Source organism: Calonectris borealis, chromosome 5, assembly GCF_964195595.1.
Source record: "Calonectris borealis chromosome 5, bCalBor7.hap1.2, whole genome shotgun sequence".
NCBI lineage: Eukaryota > Metazoa > Chordata > Aves > Procellariiformes > Procellariidae > Calonectris > Calonectris borealis.
The window spans coordinates 6,360,995-6,387,303 of NC_134316.1; the positions used below are offsets into that span (position 1 = coordinate 6,360,995).

General features: G+C 47.4%; 1 protein-coding gene across 1 annotated transcript; it reads left to right on the plus strand.

Annotated features, from left to right (window-relative positions):
- Positions 1-7,047: 7,047 nt before the first annotated feature.
- DACT1 (dishevelled binding antagonist of beta catenin 1) lies at positions 7,048-18,808 on the plus strand. Its single transcript, XM_075150844.1, has 4 exons — positions 7,048-7,389; positions 9,589-9,721; positions 11,350-11,505; positions 14,111-18,808. The coding sequence occupies exons 1-4, from the start codon at positions 7,048-7,050 to the stop codon at positions 15,967-15,969; spliced, it is 2,490 nt and encodes an 829-aa protein (XP_075006945.1). The 3' UTR covers positions 15,970-18,808.
- Positions 18,809-26,309: the final 7,501 nt, after the last annotated feature.

Here is a 26,309-nt window from a genome sequence, read left to right on the forward strand (position 1 = left end):
GGTGAGACCCCCTCTCTGCCCTTCCTCCTCTGGGCAGAGAGCTGGAGCAGAGCGGGGCTGCTGGGGAACACAGATGGGTTTTGCTGGGAGAGCAGAAGGTCTTGGCAACGTGAAGGAGCAAGCAGCACGAGTGGTCCTCTGTGCAGCTGCCATGGGTAGGTCTCTGAAGGCTGGATCAGGGGTATTGGTGATGGCAAGAGGGAGGGGTCTCTGTGTAGCCAAGCACAGGTATGGTGGCCTCCCTTTCCTGGTTAGCAAGGATGTACGATTCTCTAGGGCAGAGGGAGAGGAGCAGGGAAGGCAGCCAGTGGTAGGGCTGGGTCTGGCCTTTGCGTGGACTCGCTTTACTGGACTGGCTGCCATTGGAGCCTACGTTAATGTGGGACCCGAAAAGCATGAGTTCGTGCTCAGCGCATTGCTGTCCCTTGAAGGGTCTTTATCGATCCTGACATATCCATGCCTAACCTTTTGTCAAAGACATCTTATGATGGAGAAGCTTCCTCCTCCTCAGGCTGTTCCAGTTCCTTCTGTTGGGAATTTTTCCCAGGCTGTCTACATCTCATCATTTCTGTTCTTCCGCTCCCGGTGGCTGATTATTCACAGTTTAATAGATATTCTTCCGCAAAGGCCATGCTGGTGAGGGCACATCTGATGTGCGGAGATGAACACTGGCAGCATGGGAGCAAGAATGCATTAAATTAAGCAGATGTCCGTGTCACCAAAGGTTAGGCATTTTTAAATGTAAATATGAAACCCAGGCCAAGAGAAGAAAAGGAGTCAAAGCACAAGAACATCAGACATGATACTGTAAGGATGAATCAAAAGCAATTGCAGCAGAACTCAACTGACATAATCTGCTTGGTGATGAGGGAGAAAATAAAAACCAACGTAGAAAGAAAGTGTTACTTGGAGCAGTCCAGCTCTGACTTCATTTGAACAGTGTCCATGAGCCTGCAGAGAGAATGCAGTCCCCACCAGTTAGCATTAGGACATGATGTATTAGGTGCTTTGCTAAAATGCTGGTAAAGTTTCTTTATAGTGAACAATGAGGGGGGTAGCTTCAAGCTCTGCTTCTTGTCAGCTGTGAACACCATGAGTGACACTGATTTGTTTAACTCCATGTTCTCCCTCCCCACGTTGTCCTTATCAGACCCTCTCTTATCCTTAAAACAGAGGTAAAAATGGAGCTGATCTTGCCTGGCTTTCCACCCTTTTCATCCAATTCTCTTCTAGGGACTAGAAGCAGGTTTTGCATCTTCTTTGCCAGTTTGAGACCTGTTGCAGGCAGGAGGCATCGCTGGAGCCGCACTGTGGTACCTCCCTGGGCTCGGGGCTCACCAGCTCTCCAGAGGTTCTGCACTGCTGTGGCTCCTTTGCTAAGCAGAAGTGGGTCTTTCATGGCCTTGGGGAGCACCACCCCATCGAGGCAGCAATAGGTGATTCAAAATCAATCCTCTTCCTGACTCACCAGATGGGCTGCCTGCAAAAAGGAAACGAATGTCTTTGCGCGGCTCGTAGTCTGACAGGAATGTCTGGAGAAGCTCTGATGTCGCTTCCCCACAAGCAGCTGTCTCTGCATCCTCTTCCATGGCCTCCTGGGTGACTTCTTGTTTTGCAAACAGTCCATCCTTCCTTCCACATTCCCTCTGGATGGAGCTTTTTGCTGGAGGGTTTCCTGCTCTTGTCTTTTCATTCGTGTACAGTTCTGCCTTCTCAGTCGTGCCAGTGCAACTGCTCACGCTTAAAAGTGGATCGCTGAAATATCTGGGTTAACAAAAAGGAAAGAAGAGGTTATTTTTTTAAACTCAGATCAGGGTAGGGATCTGTTTTCCAGCCATGGTCCTGCACAGCTGGTGGGGCAAAGATCTGCAGTGGAGGAATAGCCAAATGTAGGAAATGCCCAAACTAGCAGTAGCTGCAGGGAAAGGGACAGCATCGCTGTCCTCCCCAGTTCCAGCGCGTTTCCCTCTTGTACATCAGATCGGGGGAGTCAGATCATTGCAGTGACCCTGTGGGACATGTCTGTCCCTTCACCGGCCACATGGGCAGTGGCACTGGGGATGAGGGAAAGTGGGATTGTGTCTTTTGATGGGAGACCACAGTCAGATCAGATTAGAGTAAGGAGAAAGTGGACCCTTGATGGACCTAATCAAGTGGTCAGTGGTTCCTTATGTGGCATCACTAGCAGTTTTTGCCGTAACAATACAAATGTGATAACATTTTGACAGGCTGGGGTAGTGTTTGTCATCTGAATATCCTGAGTTTGTGTTAAAGACCCTATTCCATGTTTAAGGAATTTGGCCTCTGCATCTTGTTGACAGCATGGAAATGTTTCAACACTGTACAAATGCAAGGAAATAAATGTAGGCTGAAGGAGTCTGAGAAGAGTAAAATGCATCAATAGGTATGCTGCAGTCACCTGTCACCCAGAGAAATTGGTTTTGTTTGACAAAAAATGGAAACACTGCCAGGATATTTTGCTTCAGTTGAGGTTATTTGCTAGAATTGTTTGTGGTTAGTAACGAGCGCAAGGTTCACTTGTAATAATAATGTAACCATGGTAATATGATAACACAAACTGATGTCAGTCTGATTTGCTGATAAGATTTATATTATCCAATGCAATTAAGAAATGCTTAGAAAATTAACATTAGAATAGATTAAAATAGAGTATCAGAGGCCTAGTGACAGCTGTGGGTCTTAAGCATAGTCCCTGAGTGGATGTTTCCAGATAACGTATCACCCTGTCTCCGAAGGGCTGTGTTACAATAAGCAAGGAAAGCAATCGCTTTCATTTTACAAACAGGGAATTGCAACGTTGCTCTTAATTTCTGCAATTTCCTGGACTCATTTTAGTGTGACGGGTCAGAAACGAACCTGGGAAAAGTAACAAGTGTTAATTGGCCTCGTTTAATCTAAACTGAATTTAATGATCAGCAGGGGTGGGAGAGGGAAAGACAAATGTATGCATTGGGATGTAGGGGTTCGCTCCCAGTGGAAAGGAAATGAATGGTGAGATGGGGGTCAGAAACTCTTGCCCCTTGCCTGTGTGGTTTGGATTCACTGCCCATCATGCCCACCACTACTTTCTCAGGGCTCCTTTTATCTTACCAGTGCCAGCCACCTGCTGTTTCTTGTCTCGTAAGCTCCGTGGGGCAGAGACCACCTCTTTATTCCCTATATATATAATGCGAAGGGAACACGGCATTTCTACTACCTAATAATATAATCATAAGAGATGAGCCAGGATAATCATAAAAGATGAGCCATTTCATAACCGCCTCTGTACCAGACAGAATTACACCTCTCATAACATCCTAGCAACAGAGCTCCTCAATCATCATCTCTTTTCCTTCCCTGCAGATAACTCACTGACTCCTTCCTTGCAGATTCTATGTTTAAGTTTAGGATGGGGAATCTGGGATTATTGTTTTTTGGAGAATTTCAGCTGATCACCCCAGTGAAGGAGTAGTAACTTTACAAAGGAGTATAGGAGCAAGTCCTTCAGCTGTTGCCACAAGCCAGGAGAGGCATGGAAGACAGTTTTGGACTCAGAGTTTTTTTTTTGTGTGAGAGTCCTATTACTTAGCCCATGCTGAGAGTTTTGAGATGTTTGGTTTGCTGAGATAGAGGCCTCCAAAGGTTGTCCAGTCAGAGCTGATCTGGGGGCTGGGGGCCTCCCTCTTATCTCAGACTAGTTTTTCACTGGGATGATCGACTGCGGTGTAACTGAAAGGGGAGAAACCAGGCTTAGTCTTTTGTACCTTCTGTGCTTAAAATATCTGTTTTACTTGAGGACGATACCTAGCAAAGGCACCCTTTTTTCCATCTTCTCACCTTATTGTCCTCTTTTGATTCTGTCTTTCATCTGTATTCCACCACCTGGAATGGCCGGACTTTTTGTCTTGCTGCTTATGGACTCTTTATTTTGTTGTTTTCTGAACAGTTGTCTTCCTGAGTAAATTAAAGGGACTGTATTTTTATGCTCATTCTCTTTGGTCTTTCTGCTGCCTTCAAACCCTTCCTTTCTGGGCTCTCCCTCCCCTTGTCTCCATGACCTATGCTCTGCTGAGCTTTATCCTAGTTCTTGAATACTCTTCTGTGGACCTTCCCTCACTCTTGGTGTCTTAGGTCACATCTTGTTTTCCTTCTATTATTCACATAATTTGGTATTTCTTGCTGGCTGCTCACTCACACATCTCCTTCTCCCATGCTCTCCAGCCTCCTAATTCCCACTGCTTCTCTGGCACCTTATTATTCCTTCATCTATGGGTGAAACCTGAGCTCCTTTTTCTTCAGATTCCGCTTCCCTTCCTCTTTGCTGATCCTCGCCGCACAGTGAGTCTTGTTCAGTCGAAGCTGCATTCTCCTTTCCACGTGATGTAGGCAGTTGACTCTTTTGGCAGTTCTTGTGTTTCTTTTCCTTCCTGGAACCGATGCGCTGCGAAGGATGAACGCAGAAATGTCAGCAGGGAGTACAGGAGATTAGCAGCATCTTATACTCTTCAGAGTGGAAGAGGTGACTTGGGAGGGAGGAATCGGACCGAAACCTACCAAATGATAAGTGGCAAAATAAATAAATCTGAACATTAAGACAGATTTTATTTACTGCTTTAATTTATTTTTGAAGCAACGTCTACATTGCACAGTGCACAACAGCACAGAAATAGTTGAAATAGCTTTGTATAAATATTGCATGAAGCTTTGTGTGCAAATACATACAAGGCACAGAGCTACATGCAAAATCTGGCTAAAAATGGCGAAGGAAAATGTGGGAGCTCTCTGCTTCTGTATCTGGAGAGCGTCTGGTACCCGCTTGGGAAAGCAACTCTGCATTGCAACACAGCTTTCAGCATAAACATGCTCAGAGGGCGCTCCGTGCCAAGCTCCACGCAGGAGAGAAAGCCATGGAGCAGGTTTTTAGGTCAGCAGTGGTGGCCTATAGGTTGTGGGGCAGAGGCTGAACCTACTTCTGGGCCTTTTATGGGCCCAGGTACATAAAATGTGTAGATAGACAGTGGTCCAGTATAGGACTTGGTTTTTATTTCCAGTTTTGCTTCGCAACCTCAGTCAATCCTTTGCCCTTAGGGCATCCCTTGTCCTTTCAGTGTTTGTCAGTTCTCTCTGTGGTTGCAATTTCATGGTCTCTTGAATCTGGCAGGAGTGATATTGCTCCCCAAAGAAGTGGCCCTGCCTCCTCTGGCTGCTTATGCCCGCGCCGCCTCACTTCCCCCCTTTGGCTGGCGCATACCCATACGTCTACAGTAGCAGCTAGGACAGCACAACAGGCATGGGTTTGCTGCGCAGTATGGCTGTACTGAGGACCTGCCACCCACGCTGTATGTATTTCAAGGGTGTTTCTTTGGGCTAGTTGTGTTCTCGTCCTGCAGACCAAATGTCCATTAATAAACATCCATTAGTGGTTGGAGTGCTTTAGGTGTGCTCCCTTCTTCTGCTTTTGTTTTACCCCAAAGCAACTCAGTTCATTTGTTCTCAAATCCCTCTGCAACGTGAATCGCAGCACGATAAATCAGAACGATCTAGAGAATTGGTTCAAAAAGGCACTCGTAATCCAAACTAAAATATTAACATAGATGCACTGTGCTGACACGGCTGTGTGGTGAACCAGCCTTGGGAAGAGATCAAAAGCAAAAAGAAATGGAGCCGGCTTTAGCTTCGACCATCCTCTGAGCTGATGCATGTGGCCTCGCCTGCATTTGGGCCAGCATTTGGGAGGGATACCCGATTATAACCGAGGGCTGGTTCTAAGCTGCAGGAGGAAAATGGATCTCCTTTTTAGAAAGCACTTTACATTGGTTTAAAAAGACTGTGAAATAATGACCTGTATCAGTTGCAGGCTCTCGGAACAAGGACCAACACCTACAACGGATGAAGTAGGTGTATGGCACATCACGGCACACCACCGCAATATATTGTCTACGGCAAACAGCATGGAAGTGGGGAGATGAATTTCATCTGAGACCTTTCAGTACCACCAACACTCATAATCTTCTGAGGAACAGAGGGAGAGCAGGAAAGAGTATTTCATTATGCTCATAATGTCCGTGAGAGCCGCTGTATGGCAGGCTCACATCTTTCCAAACAAACCCCATATTGTGAAGGGCTCCTTCAATGCTTTCTTCTTCCTCTTCCATTCTCGACCCCCCTCTCTCCCCCCCCAAACATGTCTGGAACTCAGTTTTTGCTCTATTTCGATACCAACATTTTTCTTTTTTTTTCTTTGGCATCTGCATTTCCTCCCCTCCCTCTTTCCACCGCGTGCCCATTGAAAACCTAATTGCAGATCCCTTGCTGCAATTAGTCTACATGCTGTTACGAAGTTCACTTCATTATGGCTTTTTTTGGCTAGTCGACTCAAACGGGCTTTGAAGCAACACCTTGCTGGTGCTTTGATCCTCATGCCTACGCCGCCGTCAGCACCCTGGTGCAAGGACTGCCATGTTCTCCTCCGCTTTCCACCTTTCCCTCCCCTCTCTTTACACCCTCACACCTTCATGCCAGGATGTTTTGTCCTCAGACACATCGTTTATGCTCCTGTTTCGGACATGTCGGGCTGTATAAGCAACACGGCACCACAACGTGCTGCCGATGGCCCGTGACAATGCAGTGTGTGGCTCCAGAGGTCACGGGTGGAGATTTTGGAGGGGTCAGTGGTTAGCACGCCCGTCTACCCCACCTTCCCACACCCCGCCAAGTCCGGCGCGGGGGGACGATGGAGGCGCGGGGCGGGAGGATGGAGGAGGCGGAGGTGGAGGAGGAGGGCGACGAGGGCGACCGCGGTCGCGGTGCCGCCGCCGGGCGGGGAGGGAGGGAAGCAGGGAGGGAGGGAAGGAGGGAAGGGAAGGGAGGGGAGGGGAGGCGGGCGCGGGGCGGCGGTGGGCGGGCGCGGGGCGGCGGCAGCCGGGGAGGGAGCCGGGCGCCCCGCGGCCCATTCGCGACCGGCGGCGGCGGCGGCAGCGCGGCGCTCGGCGGCGCTTGGCCCCCCGCGGGCAGGGCCTGTCAGCGGCGGCCGCCCCCTCCCCTGCGATGAAGGCGAGCCCCGCGGCAGCCGCCGCCGCGGCGGCGGGGCCGGGGCAGGCGGGGGGGCCGCGGGAGCCCGATGCACGCTGGCGGGAGAAGGGCGAAGCGGAGGCGGAGCGGCAGCGCACCCGGGAGCGGCTGGAGGCCACGCTGGCCGGGCTGGGCGAGCTGGAGTACCTGCGGCAGCGGCAGGAGCTGCTGGTGAAGAGCCTCCTGCTGCGGCGGCCGGCGGGCGCGGCGCCCGGGGCGCAGGGCGGGCGCGGGGAGCCGCCGGGCGAGGGGCCGCCGCCGCGCAGCCTGGAGGAGAAGTTCCTGGAGGAGAACATCCTCCTCCTGCGGAGGCAGCTGGTGAGCGGGGGGCGGCGGGGGTGCGGGCGTGGGGACGCGCGCCTGTCGCCGTCCCCGCGGGGCGGTGTGACCCGCGGGTGGCTCCCCGCGGAGGGGCGAGGAAGGGGCTGGGGCCGGCCCCGGTCCCGCGAGGGGTGCGTGCCCACGCCGGAGGGGTGCATGCCCACGCCGGAGGGGTGCATGCCCACGCCGGAGGGGTGCGTGCCCACGCCGCTGTCAGGCCGGCACAGCGTCCCAGCCGCCCGCCCGGGCGTGCAGGTGAGGCGGCGGGGAGCAGCGTCCGGCGGGGGTCGGGCCGCCGCGGGTTTGGGCGAAGCGGTGACAAATCGGTGGCGGCCGGATTTTACCGGCGTTTTGCTCGTGGCCGCACGGTTCCCCTTCGGTTTCCAGAGCCGGGCCGGCGGTCCAACTTCCATTCAAGGCAAGAGAGGCGCTGCCGTTGCCTTGAATGGAAGTTGGGAGCGAGCTCCTGGGTCGCAAACCCGGGAGGAGGTAACGGGCAGGATCAGGCCCCTTAAAATAAGGGATGCTTTTGTTGAAGGACGCGCTTTGTAGCTGGTGTGGGAAGAGATGGAGGGCGGCATGAAGCGGCAGATCATTTTTCAATGAAAATAGCGTACAGCTGTGCCTGGCGGTCTTTGTGCACGGCTCAGCATTTGCTTTCACCCAGGGAGAAGTTGGATTGCGTGATTTATTTGCCTGATTTCTTCTTTTCCCCAACGCCCTCCCCACCCCCTTTTTTTTTTTCCTTTTTTTCTCGTTAGCCTTTTGGTTTAGTTAATTTAGGATTATTTCCTTCTTTAAAAGATAAAAATAAATGATTTTACTGCTGAGAAGGGGCTGGTTGCCAAAGAGCCGTAGTGAAGGACCAGGGAATCATTACTCAAAAAAAAAAAGAAAGAACCCGGGGATTTGTGGTAGCACTTTAATTTGTGCACTTGACATTGCAGATTGGAACCAGATGGGGTGCTCGCTGGGGGAGGGGGGACGCTGGTGGCAATAGGTGGCGCAGTGAGTTATGGCTTGAACCCATCACCTCTGCCGGCCTGGCGTCCAGCCAGCTCCCCGCTCCCCTCAGAAATGTGGGAGAAGACTTGGGATCGCCCCTTTGGTTCTCCAAGGATGGTGTTAAATGCCAGCACATCTTCAAACAGCCTCGCTAATACTGTTAGCGTTTGCTTTCCCTTTGCCCGAGGACTAGGCCACCCCAGGGGAAAGGTTGTCCTGGATTTAATGGGTTTAGAACTAGTCCAGTTATGAGCATCAAAACTCTTTGCGATGAGCGTATTGGAGCACCGCTGGGCGCCGATCAAATGATGCACTTGAAGAAAAGAGATAAACCTTCCTCCTGCCTCTCCCACTTTCCCCAAAGCCAGAACAATTAAAGTGTATGAAGCTGAACAGATGATGGATAAGCAACATTAAAATACACACAGGGAAACTGATTGCATTGACCGTGGGTTAATGAGTGCCTTACAAAATCATTCCTTATTGCTTATTTTATGCCATCAAATTACCTTCATAAATAGCCTTAAAATTCATCTCACAGCAATTTTGTACAATTATAATGGGAGAAGAGGAAGAATTACTCTTCCTTCCTGCTGCACTGCAAAACTAATAAAAGGGCCGTGATCCCAGCCCTGGGAATCTTGCTGTCTATATGGTAGACTATAAGCTCATAATGTGCAGCAGAACAAGGAGGTTCCAACACTACAGGCACTTGTTGGCAGAGCTGTTTCATCCCATTGTGTGAAGAGATGTGATCTTTGACTAACATCACTGTGGTGTGAATGTCCCCTATTACGCTGGGAAAGCTGTCCTTTCACCGAAGCAGCCCGTTTCATGTGCACAGGTCTGGTTTGACCATATCAGACGATACAGCTTTGTTGTCACAGCTGTGGTCCTCCTGCAAAGGGATGCTTTGCCAATATAGTGTATTGGTCTTCCTAAATTGTGGGTGTGCTCCTTATGTAGAACTGGCTGGAAGAGGCTGAAATGAAGTGCCTGCATAATTCTTCAGTTAAGTGTTTATCCAGAGCGTCTATCTAGAATTTCAGGGCTTTGTTCTGTTTCCTTTTTTTATAAAAGAATATTGACCAGGTATTTCCACGATGCTCAGATGGAGAAGGCTGTTTGTCTTTGGAGCCCCTTCATGTCTGCCCCACTGAAGGAGCTGATGTTTGTCTTCTTGTTTTCCAGAACTGCTTGAGGAGGAGGGACGCCGGCCTACTAAATCAGTTACAAGAGCTAGATAAGCAAATAAGTGATCTCCGCCTGGACGTGGAAAAAACGACAGATGAACACCTTGAGACAGACAGTCGTCCAAGTTCAGGTAAGGCCAATATTCAGCAAAATGGAGCCTCCCTCGGTCCCTGGAATCAAACTGGCTGTAGTTTTCAGTACTACAACAGTAAATGTCTATAGCATGTTCACACGCTGATAATTAATGCCTACTAGCAAAGTTCACCTACCACTGGAAAGGTTGCTGTTTGTAGACAGCATATTCAGAGGAGCATTTCGAGGTTAATTAGATTTTTAGTGTTTGGGGCATTTTTTTTTTTTCAAGGCCACCCACAAATTAGTTCAAAAAGTTTTAGTTCTCCTGCATATTAGGAAGGAGGCTGCAGGAAAAATGGTGAAAGGAAGCACCACCAGCAGGAGGAAGATGTCAAAACTGATCTTAGAGCCAGAAGGGAACATTGAATCAAACAATTTGATCCCCTGTATATTGAATTTCATCCTATTCTAACTGTGTTGAAGCCAGTAAGTGGTATTTAACTATGGGGAACCTTTCCTAGAGGCATCTAAACTTGTTGTGAAGACACTAAAAAGTGGAGAATCCACCAATTTGCAATTGTTAAAACCATTGCTGGTTTCTAATCTGAATTTGACTTGTTCCAGCACTGATTTTTTTATATGCTTTTCTCTCATAGAGTAGGGTCTTTTCTAGTACCCAGCTTTTACTCCTCTTGGAGGTGCTATACAGTATAATTCCTGACTTTTTTCGATGAGCTAAACAGGTCAAGTTCATTAAGTCATTTGTTTTAAGGCATTTTTCCAAGCTCTTAAATAGCTTTATGGCCCCTTGCCAATTTTTTAGCTTTTTTTTAAGCATGCTGGATTTGAGAACTAGGCACACCGTTCCAATGTCTTACCAGTGCTGTATAGACTGCTGAAGTCATTTCCCTACTGCTATTCATTAGTCTCTTTGTACATCCAACAATCTCATTAGCTTTTTTTGCCATATCATTAAGCTTGATTGAGCTGCTTTTCCACACTGACTAAGTCCTTCTCAGGATTATTGTTTTCTAGGATGCATCCCCATTCTGTAGACATGCCCTGGATTCCTTATTCCTAAATGTACAATTTAAATTTTGATTATGATACGTCATATTTTTCTCGGGTAGTCCGAATTTACCAGGAAATTAAGTTTTCTGTGTCTGCACATTATTTACCATTTTCCTTCTTTCATGTCATCCACGAATACTATATTTATCTCCAGAACTTTGAGGAAAATAATGGATAGCATTGGACTCAACACTTGGTAAAAATTTTGTAGTCAAGTGATAGCTGGAGAGTCTGTCCTGGAAGTATAATACACTATTAAATGAGCGGGCTGTCAAACACAGCCTGGATCCTTCTTGCTAAAATCTGAAAACCCCTGTAAAGGGTAAAACCCCAACCCTTGTAAAGGTTAAAAAAAAAGTTCAAAATTTCATATGCTAAGTAAAGTTCTGCTTTTTTACTTTTAAGTAAGTGCTTTACTTTTAAACGGAATCCTTCATAGCAATACGGATATTACTAACTTGTGCACTGTTTTTTGGGTGGCTGAATGAAATCCCATAACTAATTGCAACGGAGTAAGCCAACATAAACATGAGCTTTGCTGCCTTTCTAGGGACACAAATGGTAACTTTGTGTAGACATAACTAATATAAGTCCAAACTCTTATTTTTATAGGGTTTTATGAGCTGAGTGATGGAGCTTCTGGATCGCTCTCCAATTCATCTAACTCTGTCTTCAGTGAGTGTTTATCCAGTTGCCATTCTAGCACTTGCTTTTGCAGCCCTTTGGAGGCAACACTGAATATCTCAGATGGACGCCCTAAATCTGCAGGTATAGTAAAAGCAGGTCGAATACATCGTACTCCAGGAGGTGGCTTTGGCTTTGGAAATACTGCCTCAGGAGTATCTGGGTTGGATTAACCCTTCTTCCTTTCATTTGATGTATTGTGCTCTGTATTGTGCTGTGAAAAGATTCCAGTGCTTATCACGTACATGGGTCACGAGGCAGGACCGTTTGCCCTCCAACTAGTCCAGCCTTACACGTGAATGTGTCACTCCAAACACATGGAAAGAACATGTGAAAATATGACAGCTGCTCTACCCAGTAGAGGGCAGTGGTACCTACACACATAAACACGTTAGTCAGCTAATTTCTCATGGTTTCCTTTAGAAAAGCATTTTTACTAAATAGCAATAATGAAAGATACCCCAACAGCCATGTCCTCATGAAAGTGACAGAGCAAGGAGCTAGCTACAGGTTTTAGGAGATCAGGGTGCACGGCGGTCTGTTTGTAGCAGTCATTTTGTCACTTCTGATGGTCCTCAACCCCTAGGTGACCATGCTGAGGTGTGTCCTGCGTTTATATAGTATACACAAACAGACATCGTGAACAGGGAAAAAGTATTTTGTCTCTTTGGCGGAGAGCTGTTGACTTTCCTTGGACACATTCAGCCTTAACGTGTGGGACGGTTAAACAGGAGGGTGGCCTCTGTCTGTTTTCCAGAAAGGACGCTTTTGTGATCAAGCGTTACTGGTTGCAGCCATACTCATTCAAAAGCCTTAGTCATTCTGGGTTGTGGAGGATGCTCCTAACCACAGTATTTCCAACTTCCATTCTGCTCTTTATGGTTAACTTACAGTGATTTTTTTGTGAATTGAAGACAAAATAATTCAAGTTCTTCTAACTCTAAAGTGGGAAAATACAGCCTGGGATACATTCATTCTGAGATGCTGAGAAGTCCTCTAAGTTATCCTTTGAGCAGCTTGGGGTAATTTAATGCTCCCTGTTGTAAGGTATATGTGATCTTCATCAGCCATACATAAAAAGAAAAACATACAAAAGGATTTCCAGCAGGTCGCATTGCTGTTTTTTTCTGTATACATCATGAAAACCTAAAACTCTTGTTATTCGTACTGTCTCACTTTTAGAGATGAAATTTCACAAACTGGCATGTTTCAAAGAAGTGTTTTTGTCGACAGTTCCTGACTCCAACACAGAATTTAGGAAATGTGGGAAAACTATGAGGTGATTTGGAGGAAGTTCATGCTCCTAACTTCCCTGTTCTTCCTCTCCTGCTGACACAGGAACGTCATCTCTATCAGCTAATTTCATCAACGTCTGAGAGACCTCTTTTGAAATAAGCCTTAGATAAGTGATGAGCACTGAGCATTCAAATTTGAGTACCCTGGCTGAAGTTTCTAGCCCAAGGGTAGAAAACAGGACTGACGGTGATCTAGAAGGATCATTTAGATTGTACCCCTACCCAAGAAGACAAAGGCAACATAAGCTTAAGAAAATAATAATCTTAGGTGCTTGGATTGAAGCCCTGCTCCTAAGGTCGCTTACCTCCCAAGTAAGTGCCTTAGCCATTAAATCTGACTCATGCATCCTGAAACGCACTGGATTTCTCTTACAGAACTCTCTTTGCAGAGCCAAGGCTAGGATGTCAGCTGGATTGACCTGCACTCCTCGTACTTGTGTGGAAAGATGAGCTTGTTTCCCATTCTTTAACACTTTATTGCTCAGAAGGAGCATCTGTTATTATTACTAGCATTATTATAATTATAAAATAATTATGATGATAATAATAGTAACAACAACAATAATAATAACAACAACAAAACTAAATCTGGATTTTTTTTGACCCAAGATACGCTTGAAAAAATCTGGAAATGAAATTTGTCAATAAGCTAAAAGAATTCATTGGACTCTTGGCTATATTTTTTATGTTTCCCTTTGGATTTAGTAAAGTAAAATATAAAATTCCTTTGTGCTGAGGCCCGCAGTGAGTTTTAGAGTCATAGAATCATGGAATCATTAAGGTTGGAAAAGACCTCTAAGATCATCGTGTCCAACCGTCAACCCAACACCCCCATGCCCACTACACCATGTTCCCAAGCGCCTCATCTACACGTCTTTTAAATACTTCCAGGGATGGTGACTCCACCACTTCCCTGGGCAGCCTGTTCCAAGGCCTGACCACTCTTTCAGTAATGAAATTTTTCCTACTGTCCAATCTAAACCTCCCTTGTCACCTTTTAGAGGTGCCTGTGTAGCATGTAAACAGAAGAGACCCTTACAGACTTCTGGGTGCTTGGAAGTAAAATAGGAAGCTCTTAGCAACCTAGGCACAGGTTTGAAACCAAAGTAAATGTTCTCATTAGGGCTGTGATTTTTATTTTTTTAATCATGTAGCCATATTGGGGCAAATCTTACATAGATGCAGTTGCAAAGAGACCCACAGAAGAATAGTGCTGCTTTTATATCGCTTAAATGGCATTCCTGGTTGCAAGGTTTCTGCTGGTTGAACAGCGCTGCTGTTGTATAAACATTGCCTCGTGTGTGTAGATGGGACCAGAGTCCTTGATGGCACGTGAAAAACATAGCAGAACTGTCCCTGGCAGGCTCTCTAAACTCTTCTAAAATGCTTTTCAGATCTCATAGGCTGGATGGACTATAATAAGGAAGGCCAGCATGAGGACCAGACCGCAGGCTCTGTCTGTCGCTCTTTGTCCACACCGCACTCAAATTCCCTCGATGTCGTTGCAGATGTACATCCAAAGTACCAGTGCGATCTGGTGTCTAAAAACGGGAACGACGTCTACCGGTACCCCAGCCCACTCCATGCGGTAGCTGTGCAGAGTCCCATGTTTCTTCTCCCCGTGACTGAAAACCCCCAGCGAGAAGAGGAGAGGCTTGGTTGTGATATTAGCGACGTTTGCGCCGGATCTGAAACGGACTCGGGAAAATCCGCCAACGCCTTTCTCCCGCAAGGCTCCTGGCCGGCGCCGTGCCCTTCCACCAGCAAGAGGATAGACGGTTACATCTTAAGCCTGGTTCAGAAAAAGACTCACGCGGTAAGGACTAACAAGCCGAGGACGAGTCTCAACGCCGATCCTACCAAAGGGATCTTGAGGCATGGAAGCATGTGCGTCAGGCAGCCCGCAGGGGTGGTGGCTCACGGTAACGTTGTGAACCTGAAGAGCTCCAAGCAAGCATGCTTGCCTTCTGGTGGGACCACCGCTCTGGACCACGCGGCACCCTCTCCGTTAAAGCAGAGGCCGAGGGAGCCGGCCGGCGAGCAGCTGGAGAGTAGGAAAGCACCTTTGCCGGCGGCTTTCCCGCCCGGCGCGGCGAGCGAACTTCAGAGCAAGCACCTGCCGCGGGGCGCCAAACCGGCACCTCCGGAGCTCAACCGCAACGCGGTGGCCGCGGCGGGGGACGTCCCCAAGGAGAACGGCCAGCTCTTTGCCGCGTCTCCCAAAGAGAGCCCGGGGAAGACCGTGGTGCTGCAGCCGGAGAACAGGGTCAGCCAGCCTCCCAAAAAAATCCTGCTGAAGGGCAGCTTGCAAGCGGCTCGCTCCTCATCGCCTGCCGTCGAGGAGAGGCCCGCGCTGGATTTCAAAAGCGAGGGCTCTTCCTCCCAGAGCCTGGATGATGGGTTGCTGGTGAACGCCCAGTACATACCGGCCCAGCAGCAAAGCGTGAAGCTTCACAAAGGCACCCGAAACGTCAAGATTTTGAAAAGCTCTGCGCTGAAACACAGGCCCCACCTTGCCAACGGGCTGGAAAACGGTTCGCAGACCTTGCGGGAGAAAAGCAAGCCGGTCGGCAAGAAGTGCCGCTTTCCTGATGAGTTGGATACAAATAAGAAACTGAAAAAACCCTCCTCGCGGGGGAAGAGAGGCAGCGGCTTGCAGCCGGAGTCGGGCCTCCAGAGTCGGCAGGCTGGCCTGCACAAATCCGCCATCCGATCCCACGGGCATGGCCGAGAGGTTGTGGTGGCCAAGCCTAAACACAAGCGGGCCGACTACCGCCGGTGGAAGTCGTCGGCGGAGATTTCCTACGAGGAGGCCCTGCGGAGGGCGAGGAGGAACCGGCGGGAAGGTGTGGGGGTCTACTCGCAAGTCCCCCTGCCCTACGTCAGCCCGTACGCGTACGTGGCCAGCGACTCGGAGTACTCGGCGGAGTGCGAGTCCTTGTTCCACTCCACTGTGGTGGACACGAGCGAGGACGAGCAGAGCAACTACACGACGAACTGCTTTGGAGACAGCGAGTCGAGCCTGAGCGAGGTGGAGTTCGTAGGGGAGAGCACGACCACCAGCGACTCTGATGAGAGCGGGGGCCTTATTTGGTCTCAGTTTGTCCAGACGCTCCCCATCCAAACGGTCACGGCGCCGGAGCTGCATGAAAATGCGGCGAAGGCCTTTGTCAAAATCAAAGCCTCCCATAACCTCAAGAAGAAAATCCTCCGCTTTCGGTCGGGCTCCCTGAAGCTCATGACAACCGTCTAGTGAGGTGACTTGGTGGAATGTATCTGCTTCTGCTTTCGGAAGCAAGGTGCTTTTGTGTACATATTTCCACAGATTTTTTTTTTTTTCTATACAAATATTTAAAACTTAAGGTAAATTATGTCACTTGTCTTCAGAACTTGGGTGGATACTAGTGCCTTTTACGTGGAAATAAAAGACCATTATACTCGTTTAAAAAAACCCAACATAACACTGCCATTTCAGTGGTGAACAGCCTCCCGTGCACGGTATCAGAAGGCTTTGAAAAAAGGCTAATGTTTCTGGGAATGGATCTTCCTTGCCTAGTTTTTCCAGTTCTGGGTCTTATACAGGATATCGACAGCTTAAGGTCATAATTTTTTAGGGGATAAGGGGGAGGGAGTGTGGGTGGTCTTCATGTTTTTGCTTGTCCCTTTCTGCTGCTCCTGTTGCCCCATCTTGAACTTCTTCCTCCTGGTAGTCTGGCCTGGTTTTTTTTTCTTTTCTTGTTGATTCTCTTCTTGAAACTCACCCCTGTCCTCCCCCAGCCTTCCCCCACCAGGAAAGGGCTCCTCTTCAATCTGTCTCCAAGGTTAAGTCGCCTTCTCTGGAGTGCACTCTGCTCCGATCTCCTGGGAGTCCCGCTGCGGACGGCAGTGGTGTTCAGAGTAAACTGTTGGAGCAGCTGACCAAGGCTTAGTAACTTCAGTATATTGTGTAAAACTGCTTTTGAAAAAGAAAAAAAAACATATGCATGTCACGTGCATGAGTATCAGTAGTTTTAATATTCCTGTTGATGTCCAATTTACTGTACATCATCAATGGCTGTTTTTATATATATATCATTGTGTAAATTAATATAACACATCATATGCTGTAATAAACAGTCTGTTTTAATACTTTTTTAAAGTTTGTTACATTGGTGCAGACCCAGTGAATGGTTTTATATCGGCATTGTCACCACTTAGATGTCTCTTTGATGTGACCTGTTGATGTTCCCTGCATTTAGCCACGCAGGAAACGGAGCAAGTTTTAAATGTTGCTGTGGATGTGACTTGTGCTTTGAGGGAACTGGATTGTCATGGCTCCTCTTGTTCTTCCCATAACTTGCATTTTTTTAAGGGCAAGGTGGGATTTAGGAGCTCAGAGGCATCTCCAGATTGTTGCTCATGGGCAGCTCCTGTTGCGGAGCAGATGGAAATGTAATATTAATCCTCCTCGCTGTCAGGGTGCTTGCAGACTTTGGTTGGTACAACACAGGTGGTAAGTTTCTGTAACCAAATCGATCTGTGTAACGCAACAGGTGCCCCTCTGAAATGTCCAGTAAGTGAATCCCCAAGAGCTGCGTGCTCTGGGAGCTGGGCTGGGTGGCGGGGAGCATAGACTTGCTGTCCCTGGTGCCCTCTTTAGGTGTGGGAGCTGACTGTATCACAGCCCTGACAAGGTTATGGAAGGAAGGGACAATTGTGTCACCCACCAGTCTCTGTCTCAGTTTCTTTCTTCCCATAGGACTGGAGGTGAGTCTCTGCCAGCAAAGGAGAAAGGAGCTAAACGTAGACAGCACTGCTTCCCTTTGCAGCAGCAGCTTTGAAGCTGCCTGGTGGGAAGGCTGGAGGTTTATGGTGCATGCATGTCTGATGGAGGATGGACTGGTTTCTGCAGGTTCATCTTCTGCTCTGGCATCCGTGAAGTGGTGGACATACAACTGGCGTGGATGCTGTGACTGGTATGAATTTCAAGGATATGTGTGCAACCTGTCCGTTCCATAGCAAGATCTGCTGAGCAGACACCTTCTTTTGTGGTTCCTCTGTGTCCTTCCCACTGTCACCCACCCGAAAGGCAGAGCGGTTTTTTTCTCAGGTTTCCTTGCATTGCAAATGTAGGAAGGAGAGGTCCACCCAGAATTAAATGTCTCTGGGAGCAGCTTCTGAGACAGTGGTAACACTTTTTCTAAGTGACACATTTTGTGTTTTAATCTGCAGTGTTGTGGATCCCTACCTATAAAATGTCTCTCTCATATTATTTTTTTCCTTTTTTTACTAGAGGAATGGCAGTTTCTGGAAGGGGTCTCACAGTATGGTCACAAGGTTCTGGATTCAGTGACCCAGAAAGTCCTTGCATTTCCATCTTCCATAATACAGGAAAAGCTGTAACTCACCTTAGCTGGCCTCAACTCTCCCATTGCTTTACACATGGAGGGGCAGATTGTGTATATATATATGTGTGTATAAAAATTTTATATATTGATATAGAACAATTCATCCAGAAATTACTGGACAAGGGCTGCCACTGCGGAGAGGGGAGAGAAGAAATGTTTGTTATTAAACATGGCATTACTGCGGCTAAGCAGCAGTTTAATACATTCCCTTTAATAACTGATGTGTGTTATATCAAACAAAGGGAATGTCAGGAAGCTTGTTGAAGCCGGTAGTTTCTTTCCTAGAATATCTCTTAATCATGCCACATAATCTCTCTTTGAGCGAGAAAAACGCGTGCAAATCCCTGTAAATCTCCTCAAAGGTGTAGCAGAGTAGCAGAGAGGGTCTTCAGATGCACACTCTGTCTCTCTGGCTGTAGAGGAGCTGCTGGTGGGAAGAAAAACCGACCAGTGGTTTTGGGATGATGAGTTTTTAATTGCAGTGCTATAGCAGATTGTCTCATACCAGGTGAGGGAGGCTGGTTTTCAAAAGTGAGCTGCTGAATAGTTTCTTTTGAGATAATTGAGTGGAAAAAAAAAAGAAAATAACCACCTAAATATCGCTAAGACTGTATCAGCTGCAACCACTGTATTCTGCAGTACTCGTGTTCAATAGCTTAATACCAGATGGGGAAACGGGCTGATGCTGTCTCCATCTTAATTGCATCCGAGTCTTTTCAGTTTGGAGAAGGAATTTTCCTTTTCTTACATGATTTAGGTAAGCATCCAGAATCCTTTAAACAAGCCTATTTTTTTCTCTCTACATCCCCTGCCCCCCTTCCTTTTTTTTTTCAAATAAAAGATCTTACAGTGCTGGAAAAGTACTTGATATGGTCCCAATACACAGCACGCATTCTCTTCTCTGGTTCTGATTTAGGAAACACATCTAAGCTAGTAAGTTTTTTGCAACGTTAGTTTGAAAAACATCTGCTAATCTTGGAGACCAGTTAAATATCTGGCACTTCTTTAAGCTACCTGGCTTTCCAACTGCACAGCCTTGAGTCCTTGCCAATGTATTTTTCATAATGTTCGTGTTTTAATTATCCCCAGTGTTTATGGTAGTCTTCGAAAGTTTGAAGCGGGAACATTTCTCCTCGTTGCACTGGGGCCTATTTCAAGATGGGGGTAGGTTGTGGTGGGGAGATTTGGGATTAGCTACCCCCGTGCTTCATATATAACTGAGTGCAGGGAAGTACAGAAGCGTATGCTTAACATAAAGAACAAGAGCAGACCCCTTCAGCCGGATTCCTTACGATTCAGGTTATACAGTGTCGCTGCACATCTCTAAAGTACCCTCTCTCCCAGTGCAGGAATCGGCATCGCGCACACTATGAGGTGCTGTCGTTTGAAAGGGAATGAGGGTGTCACTGGGCTGTCTGCCTTCCAGCGGGCTTTTTGGGCCAGTCTTCTGCTCCCTAACCCCAGCCACCAGCTGTGGGTCAGCGGATCACGAAACAAGCTGTGTCTGGTGTGTGCGGGGTCAGGGAGAGGCCCTGGCATTGAGCCTAGACGTCCCAACTGTGTGGGCCCCTGTTGTGGATAATCACGCTCGTCGTGCGAAATTCGATGTGGTGCAAGGATTTGCACAGCTGGTTCTGAAGGAAGGTGGCAATGGAGAGCTCCATAAATGGAGTGGTCTGATCCTGATTCATCTGTATTTCCAGGAGAGGCTGAAAGAGGAGGTGTTTCAGTCTAATGCCTAGCTCAGTAAGTTGGACTGGGCTAAAGAGAGTCATCTGAGGGACTCTGCCTCATTTCTTCCAGTACTCTTTAAATGATCAAGGCCACTATCAGCCCTGCCAGTTGCTGAGGTGCTTTAACCATCTGGCCAAGTCCTGCAAGAGCCTTACTGGGACAAGTGATAAGCTCCTGTCCCCCAGGTCTGTTTTTGGCCTTCCATAGCACAACCCCTGCTTGCAGAGAGCCTGTAGGTCCCAGGTTTTTGCAACTTTACCTGTCCTGGGACTTCAGAAGGAATCTGTCCATCCCTTGCAAGTTTTCTAGTTTTCTTCTGGCTTAGGGTTCATCCTGGCTAAGGACTGACAACAGATTCCCTACAACAGAGTCCTGTGCCTTCACTAATCCCAAACCTATCTGTTTGTTGGCTCTGAGAAAGGTCAGGCGCTCCTCAGGTGGCAGCCAGCGAAGCCACCCCTGAGGGACCTGCATCCCTTTCTGCCACAAAGGGCAGCAAAGGCTTTTACTAGCTGTGATGGCCACTCGGCAGATGACTCGCCACGCTGGGCACGGCTCTCCCTCAGCATGTGATTTTTCTCACAGGAGGGAACAAGGACATGAACATTTTGAGGAAGCTGAGACAGCTAAAGACATATTTAATAGCTAACTTCAGCAAATAGTATGTACCTTTGGAGTAGCCAACAATAATACATATAACTGAGCTGCCAGTACAAAAAACGGAACCATTCTCAACTCTTTGCGATGTCCTGTGCACAGTGCAGAGAGGATACAGAGACTGCAAACCGATGGAGACAATTCATAAACCCCAGGTCTGTCTTTCAAACTTGCTTTTCTCCTGAATTTCTCTGAAACTCCAAGGAGTTGTGTTGAGGCTCCTTGCATGGCATGATGTTTCTTTCTCTAACTAAACCTTATAGATGGAGCACTGTGGTGAGAAACAATTGCTCTGGGATTTAAAAAATCCCACAATGCTGGAATGAGGGGAGACATATGGAAACAAGTGGGAGATCCATTTAAAAGGGATAATAGTGCTTTTTTACACAGCAGGGAATTCGCTGCCACAGGAAATAGTGAGGCAGATGTAATATTAGCAAGTTCAAAGGAGTTAGAGAAGGTAGGGAAGGATGTGTGCTCTACCATCCCCAGTCAATGACTGTGGATGCTAGGAGGAGTGTGAGGTGAATGGACTGCAAATAGTGGCCAGGCTTGCGTGCTCCCCCTCAAGATTGTCTTTTCCTGCAACTGCTGAAGCACCGTTAGCTGGAGGAGATGCACCATCCTGCTGACCCAGCAGACCATTTCCTGTATTCCTATGGTCTTGGTGTAGCTGATGGGAGTTGTCTATGCAATTGAATTTACTCACTCTTTATTAGTCTTTTGTCCTCCCAACTGCTGCTGAAGATGAGTTTTGCATTGCTTTGCAAAGAAGTTCACTCTGCACGCTTGGCTGATGGTGGCATGTATTTATTCAAACTATGGACATGTGTTTCTGGTCATTCTTGTCCTACGGCAGAGTAATTTCATCCACCCTTTCACATGGGCAGTCTGTGCCGAAGTCCTCTATTACGGTGAACATCATCCCCCTGTAATGCAAACACTGTTATGGACATAGTCCATATAGTAGCCTACTGTGGGAGTCACTGTTGGGCAGCAATTTTACATCCTACAGTTGCTTCTAAACTGTAGAAAAAGTTGATGACCAAAATAATGAACCATCCTGGTAACAGAGCGCTGGGCATCTACTGCACCTGCCTTGGGACTGCTGTTCTTGGAGAGTTTTTCTCTCCCTCTGACTATGTCTACATTCCTGCTTTTGTTTGGAGCAACAGAGCAGTCTGGAAGCGAATCCCATGGTCATCTCCACTTACTGCGTGTTGGTTAGGACAGCAGAGCAGTTTTGGTGCACCCTAGCTAGATGCCTTTGGAATGCTAACGCAGATGGTCCACTCCAGGGGCACAGCAAATGTGCTTCTTCCTGGACAGGGACATGGGGGTCTGAACCAGTGATGGCTCCCTAGAATAGCTTCCAGTCAAAAAATGTGGACAAGTTTGGTCCAAATGACATTGGGTACCAGGCTAAATCTAGGCTGAAGTAAACACTTGGACTGTGTATATTGTGCTTGTGGGGACCTCAGTTTGGATCTGCTCCTTTTGTGCTGAATGACTTGTTAATGTAAACAGAGCCTCTCAATTAATGGCCTTTGTTTCCATGCTGTATTCCTTTAAGATCAATAAAGTATATTAACGTTAATAACGTGATTTCACTGAGCCAAGCTCTGAAAATCTGGCTTTTGTTCTTTTTAAAGGAGTTGGAGTTGAAAGTCCTGGGAACTAAGATTTTCATGGCAATACTGAAGGAAAATCTGTATGATTTGGACTCTGACCTCATGATGTAATGGCTTTGTAAGCAAATTAAGTGTTTTCTCCTAAAAAAAGTTCAAGTCTTCTGTGGTCAAAGGCAGGAAGCTGGAAAACTTGCAACCTGTTGAAGGATATGTTCCCTGTGTCCCCTTGCACTCTGTGGCCTCGTGTCTTCAGAAATGAGATTTTCATGAGGAGGAGGGGAAGCATGAGGTACAGGGAGGAGAAGGACCTAATCAATCTTAATCTCTGAAGTACTCATGCAGTAAGCGTTTAAGCATGTGATTAAGCCCATTCTTACTCAGCGAAGCATTTCAGCGCATGCTTTGGGTACTTCGTGGTTGGAGTGAATTAAGCACATGCTCAGGAATGCTGGTGGATCAAGGTCTCGAAGTTTGTCTTTGCCAGCATCCTATGTCTGTTTGTACAAGCCATCCCAGTGGCTTCTCTTGGCTAATGTTGGAAGGACTCCCTGCGCTCCCTTAAGAGCCAGACCCTGTACGGTGAAACTTGATCCAAACTGCTAATCTGAATTTGGGAGAAGCAGTATCTTGAGTCTGTGCTTTAAGCAGTGATAGAAAGAAGTGCTTTTAAAGGAAGAGATGCATTTGTTATTTGTTAGATTTGAGGACACTGAGCTAAAAACACTTAGAGATATATGAGTGAACGTGCTTGTGCTCTGTATTAATAGCAGGATTTTGTGTAAGCCCTGGGAATGGCACTCGGGATGAGACAGAATGACCCTTTCTACATTCGCTCCCTTCCCTCGGATGTCCAGGTGGAGTTGGGAGAACGATGCAGGCACAGAGGGCCAGGCGCAGACACCAAACCTGTAGGGCCTGGAGCACCACCCATTCATGTGCCTGGCTAATCTTACTTGAATCCCAGTTTCAGGCAGTGGGATTAGCAGAATAGTGGGATCTCTGGGCTACCCAGAGCTGGAGAACAGAGCTAGGAAGCATAGAGAGGATGGCTCTGCCTGGCTTCAGGGAAAGGTGCAGTTTGAGCAAAGAGTAGAGGCAAGGGAAGGGTTAAAAGTTTGTCTTCTCTTCCCAGACACATTATTTACAATGGGTTGGTTTCCTTTTGGAAGGGCCCACTGTAAAAGGAGTCGTTCCCAGCATTCCTGCGGGTTAGACCTATATCGCATTACAGTTTTCTTTCCTGGACTCTTGACTGACACGATTTCCTGAAGTTGCTCTTCTCTTGGGAAGGTGAACTCAGGAAAGAGTAGGAGTTTGCTAAAAATCCAGAACCTTGGAAGGCAAAATCATGGTGATGGCCTTTTCTTTCTAGACATAAGGTCAGTCCTCAATGCTGCATCATGCTCTGTATCTTCCAGTGCAGGGCAAGGGCTGGGAAAGGAGTGGGAGAGGAAATCCATCAGGTTTGATAAGAAAGCAGTCTGTAAATCCTGTTGGAGCAGCTTGCAAAGGCCATAGCACCAACCACAGGAGTAGCGCCTGACTGCGTCATGCAAGCAGCCATCTCACCTGGTGGCCAGTGAGGTCAAGGGCAGTGTTGGCTATTGACCTGGATATCCCGATCTCTGCTATTGCTTAAGCCACCTTCATGCCTCCAGGCCACAGCAGACAGCATGTTCATCCTGGTAAGTGTTTCCTTTTTTCTTCTTCTTAATGAAATAAATTGTGGCTTGGCATTAAAGCACAAGCGCTGAATAAAACTGAAGTTCTGGCTTGTTTCTCCTGTCAAAAACCTCACCATAATGTTTTCCTTGATGTTCAGTTGCTCAGAAGAAAGGGAAACTACCCCCTTCTTATCCGCAACGTCTCAATTTTTTACAGGTGTTTTCTGAGAGGCTTGTATGGAACAACACATCGAGTCAACACACCGCTCTCTTCAACACTGTGCAGGACACCCTAAAGCAACCCTGTATCTGCACAATCCACCACTACTTCAAGATATTTTTCCAACAGGGATATCAGGACTGGGAGGTTTGGATCTCACTCATCCCACCTGAAGCCCATCAGTGCTTAAGGTGAAGATGCTCCTGCAAGGAAAGGAGGAAGCACGCTCAGAAATATTTATTATTACTGTTAAATGTTAAGCTCCCTTTCTTTCTTGCCTTTAGTTCTGCCATGGAGATAGTGATCTCTGCTGTGGTCCCCACTGCTATCTTTTTCCTGTGTTGATCTACAGTAAGACTTGCTGCCCTTGAAGGATGGTCTTAGCCCTGAGAGAGGCTTTTATTGCTGAGCCATTGACTTTTGATTCAGAGCATGCGTCTTCTCCTGGGCCTGTTACAGATGCCCACCGTCACCCTGGGTAGGTTGCTTGGGCTCGCGTACATAGTAATGTGGGCGCTGTGAGCCTTCCTCCCTTCCCTCCTCTTTGCCACTAAAACGGGATTGTTTAACTTCCGTCCTCTGTCCTGTTGACTCTCACCTGAAGTCATCCAGCTGTGGAGGTGTTCCTCATGACTTCAGAGCAGACCACTTACGTCCTTGGTCTAAGTGAACTTTGTGGATCCATTACAAAAATATGAAATAAGCAGTGGATTTCATATTCGGAAAAAAAGGTGAGTGTAGAGCTGGGTTTTCTTTCTGGTGTGTTTCCCCTCTTTATTAATTCCTCAACACAACCATCGTGATATGGACAGGAAAGACAGCAAAAGAAGTGAAAATAGTAAATCACTGTACCTACTGTATAGCACAGTCAATGCTTTTGCATGGGGGAAGAAAACAAAAGGCCCTTTGTCCTGCCAAAGGATCCTCATTGATATAAATCTAAACCCCCAAATAGTTTACTGATCTACAATTAGAGGGGTTAGGAAAATGGACAAATGGGAGCTGTGAAGCTGGGGGAAAAGTAGCTGGTCCTTGTGCTAGAAACTGATTCCTCTGGCTGATGGATTCACTCTTGTTCCTGTTGATTGATTCCGTGAGACCGTTTTCTTGGTGGTCAGGGCTGCTTTCAGAAACCACTTATGGTGCACTGATGAAAAGGCCAATTTTGTGAGTAAACATCCTAATAAGCAGGTCTTGACAAATGCTTTGTTGCTAAAGCCCCACATAACCCTACAGCTGGTGTCAGTGTCTCCCACAGATGTTTCCCAGGAGAACTTCCCCACAGCGTGCTCGGGAGCTCTTGGCTTTCACAGCACGTCTGGCCGCATCCCAGGGAGGAGCCTCGGTGCTTGCTCGACACGTTGCAGGTATGTCTTTGGGAAAAACACAGACTTCTGGAAACATGTTTCTCGTAGCGTACATAAAATTAGGCTCCCAGTGGAGCTTACCGGTGACTGAACAGGGTAAGCAAAGGTGTCTGTGCACAGCAGCTGCTGCTGCTATCTCTTGGTCCATGAGCAGTGAGAAATGTCCAGTGATAGATGAAGGAGAACAAGAAACCTCTCGTATACTTTAAGCATCCTTCAGGGCCTTTTGTTTCCAAAATCTGTCCTCTTTTCTCCGAAATTTTCTAGCAAATTTCATTTAGGCAGTGATTTCTCCAAGCGAAACTCTTCCCCTATTTCCTTTGTCTGTGAGTCTGATGAACTGGCCTGAGCCCTGGGGTCAGCCCACGATGCTGTTGTCACTCGCAATATCAGGTGTGTAGTCCTCAGGCAGAATCAACTGTTTCCATTAGAAGCTGATGGATAAATTACGGAGATTTTACCTTGTTCTCCTCCCTTGGGGAGCTCATGGGACTGTAAGATAGTTTGTATCATCTGCCATCCAGACCAGGCAATTTAGATTTGAATGATTTGTATATCCCCGCAGTGTTTCTGGTGGGTTGTACAGGGTATACAGCTCTCTGCCTCTGACCTGAGAGCGGCTGAAACAGGACTGATGTGCAGAGGCTGCTGTTGAGAGGGAAATGGCTACAGCTGCCCTCTCACAGCAGATGCCCTGTGAGGGTGTCTGTAGGAATGGGTTTAAAATGATGATTCTGTTTTGGGAAGAAGTTTAGTTTTGATGAAATTAGGCTGAATTCCCTCCCAAGTGGAGCAAAACACAGCCAAGCAGAAATTCTGCAAAAGGAAATAGTGCACCAGCTTGCACTGTGGGTTGTCTCAAGAGCCGATCTCAGGAGCGCTGAGCCTCTCAGCTCAGTTCCATGGGCTCTCCATCTGTAGATGTGCTTGTGT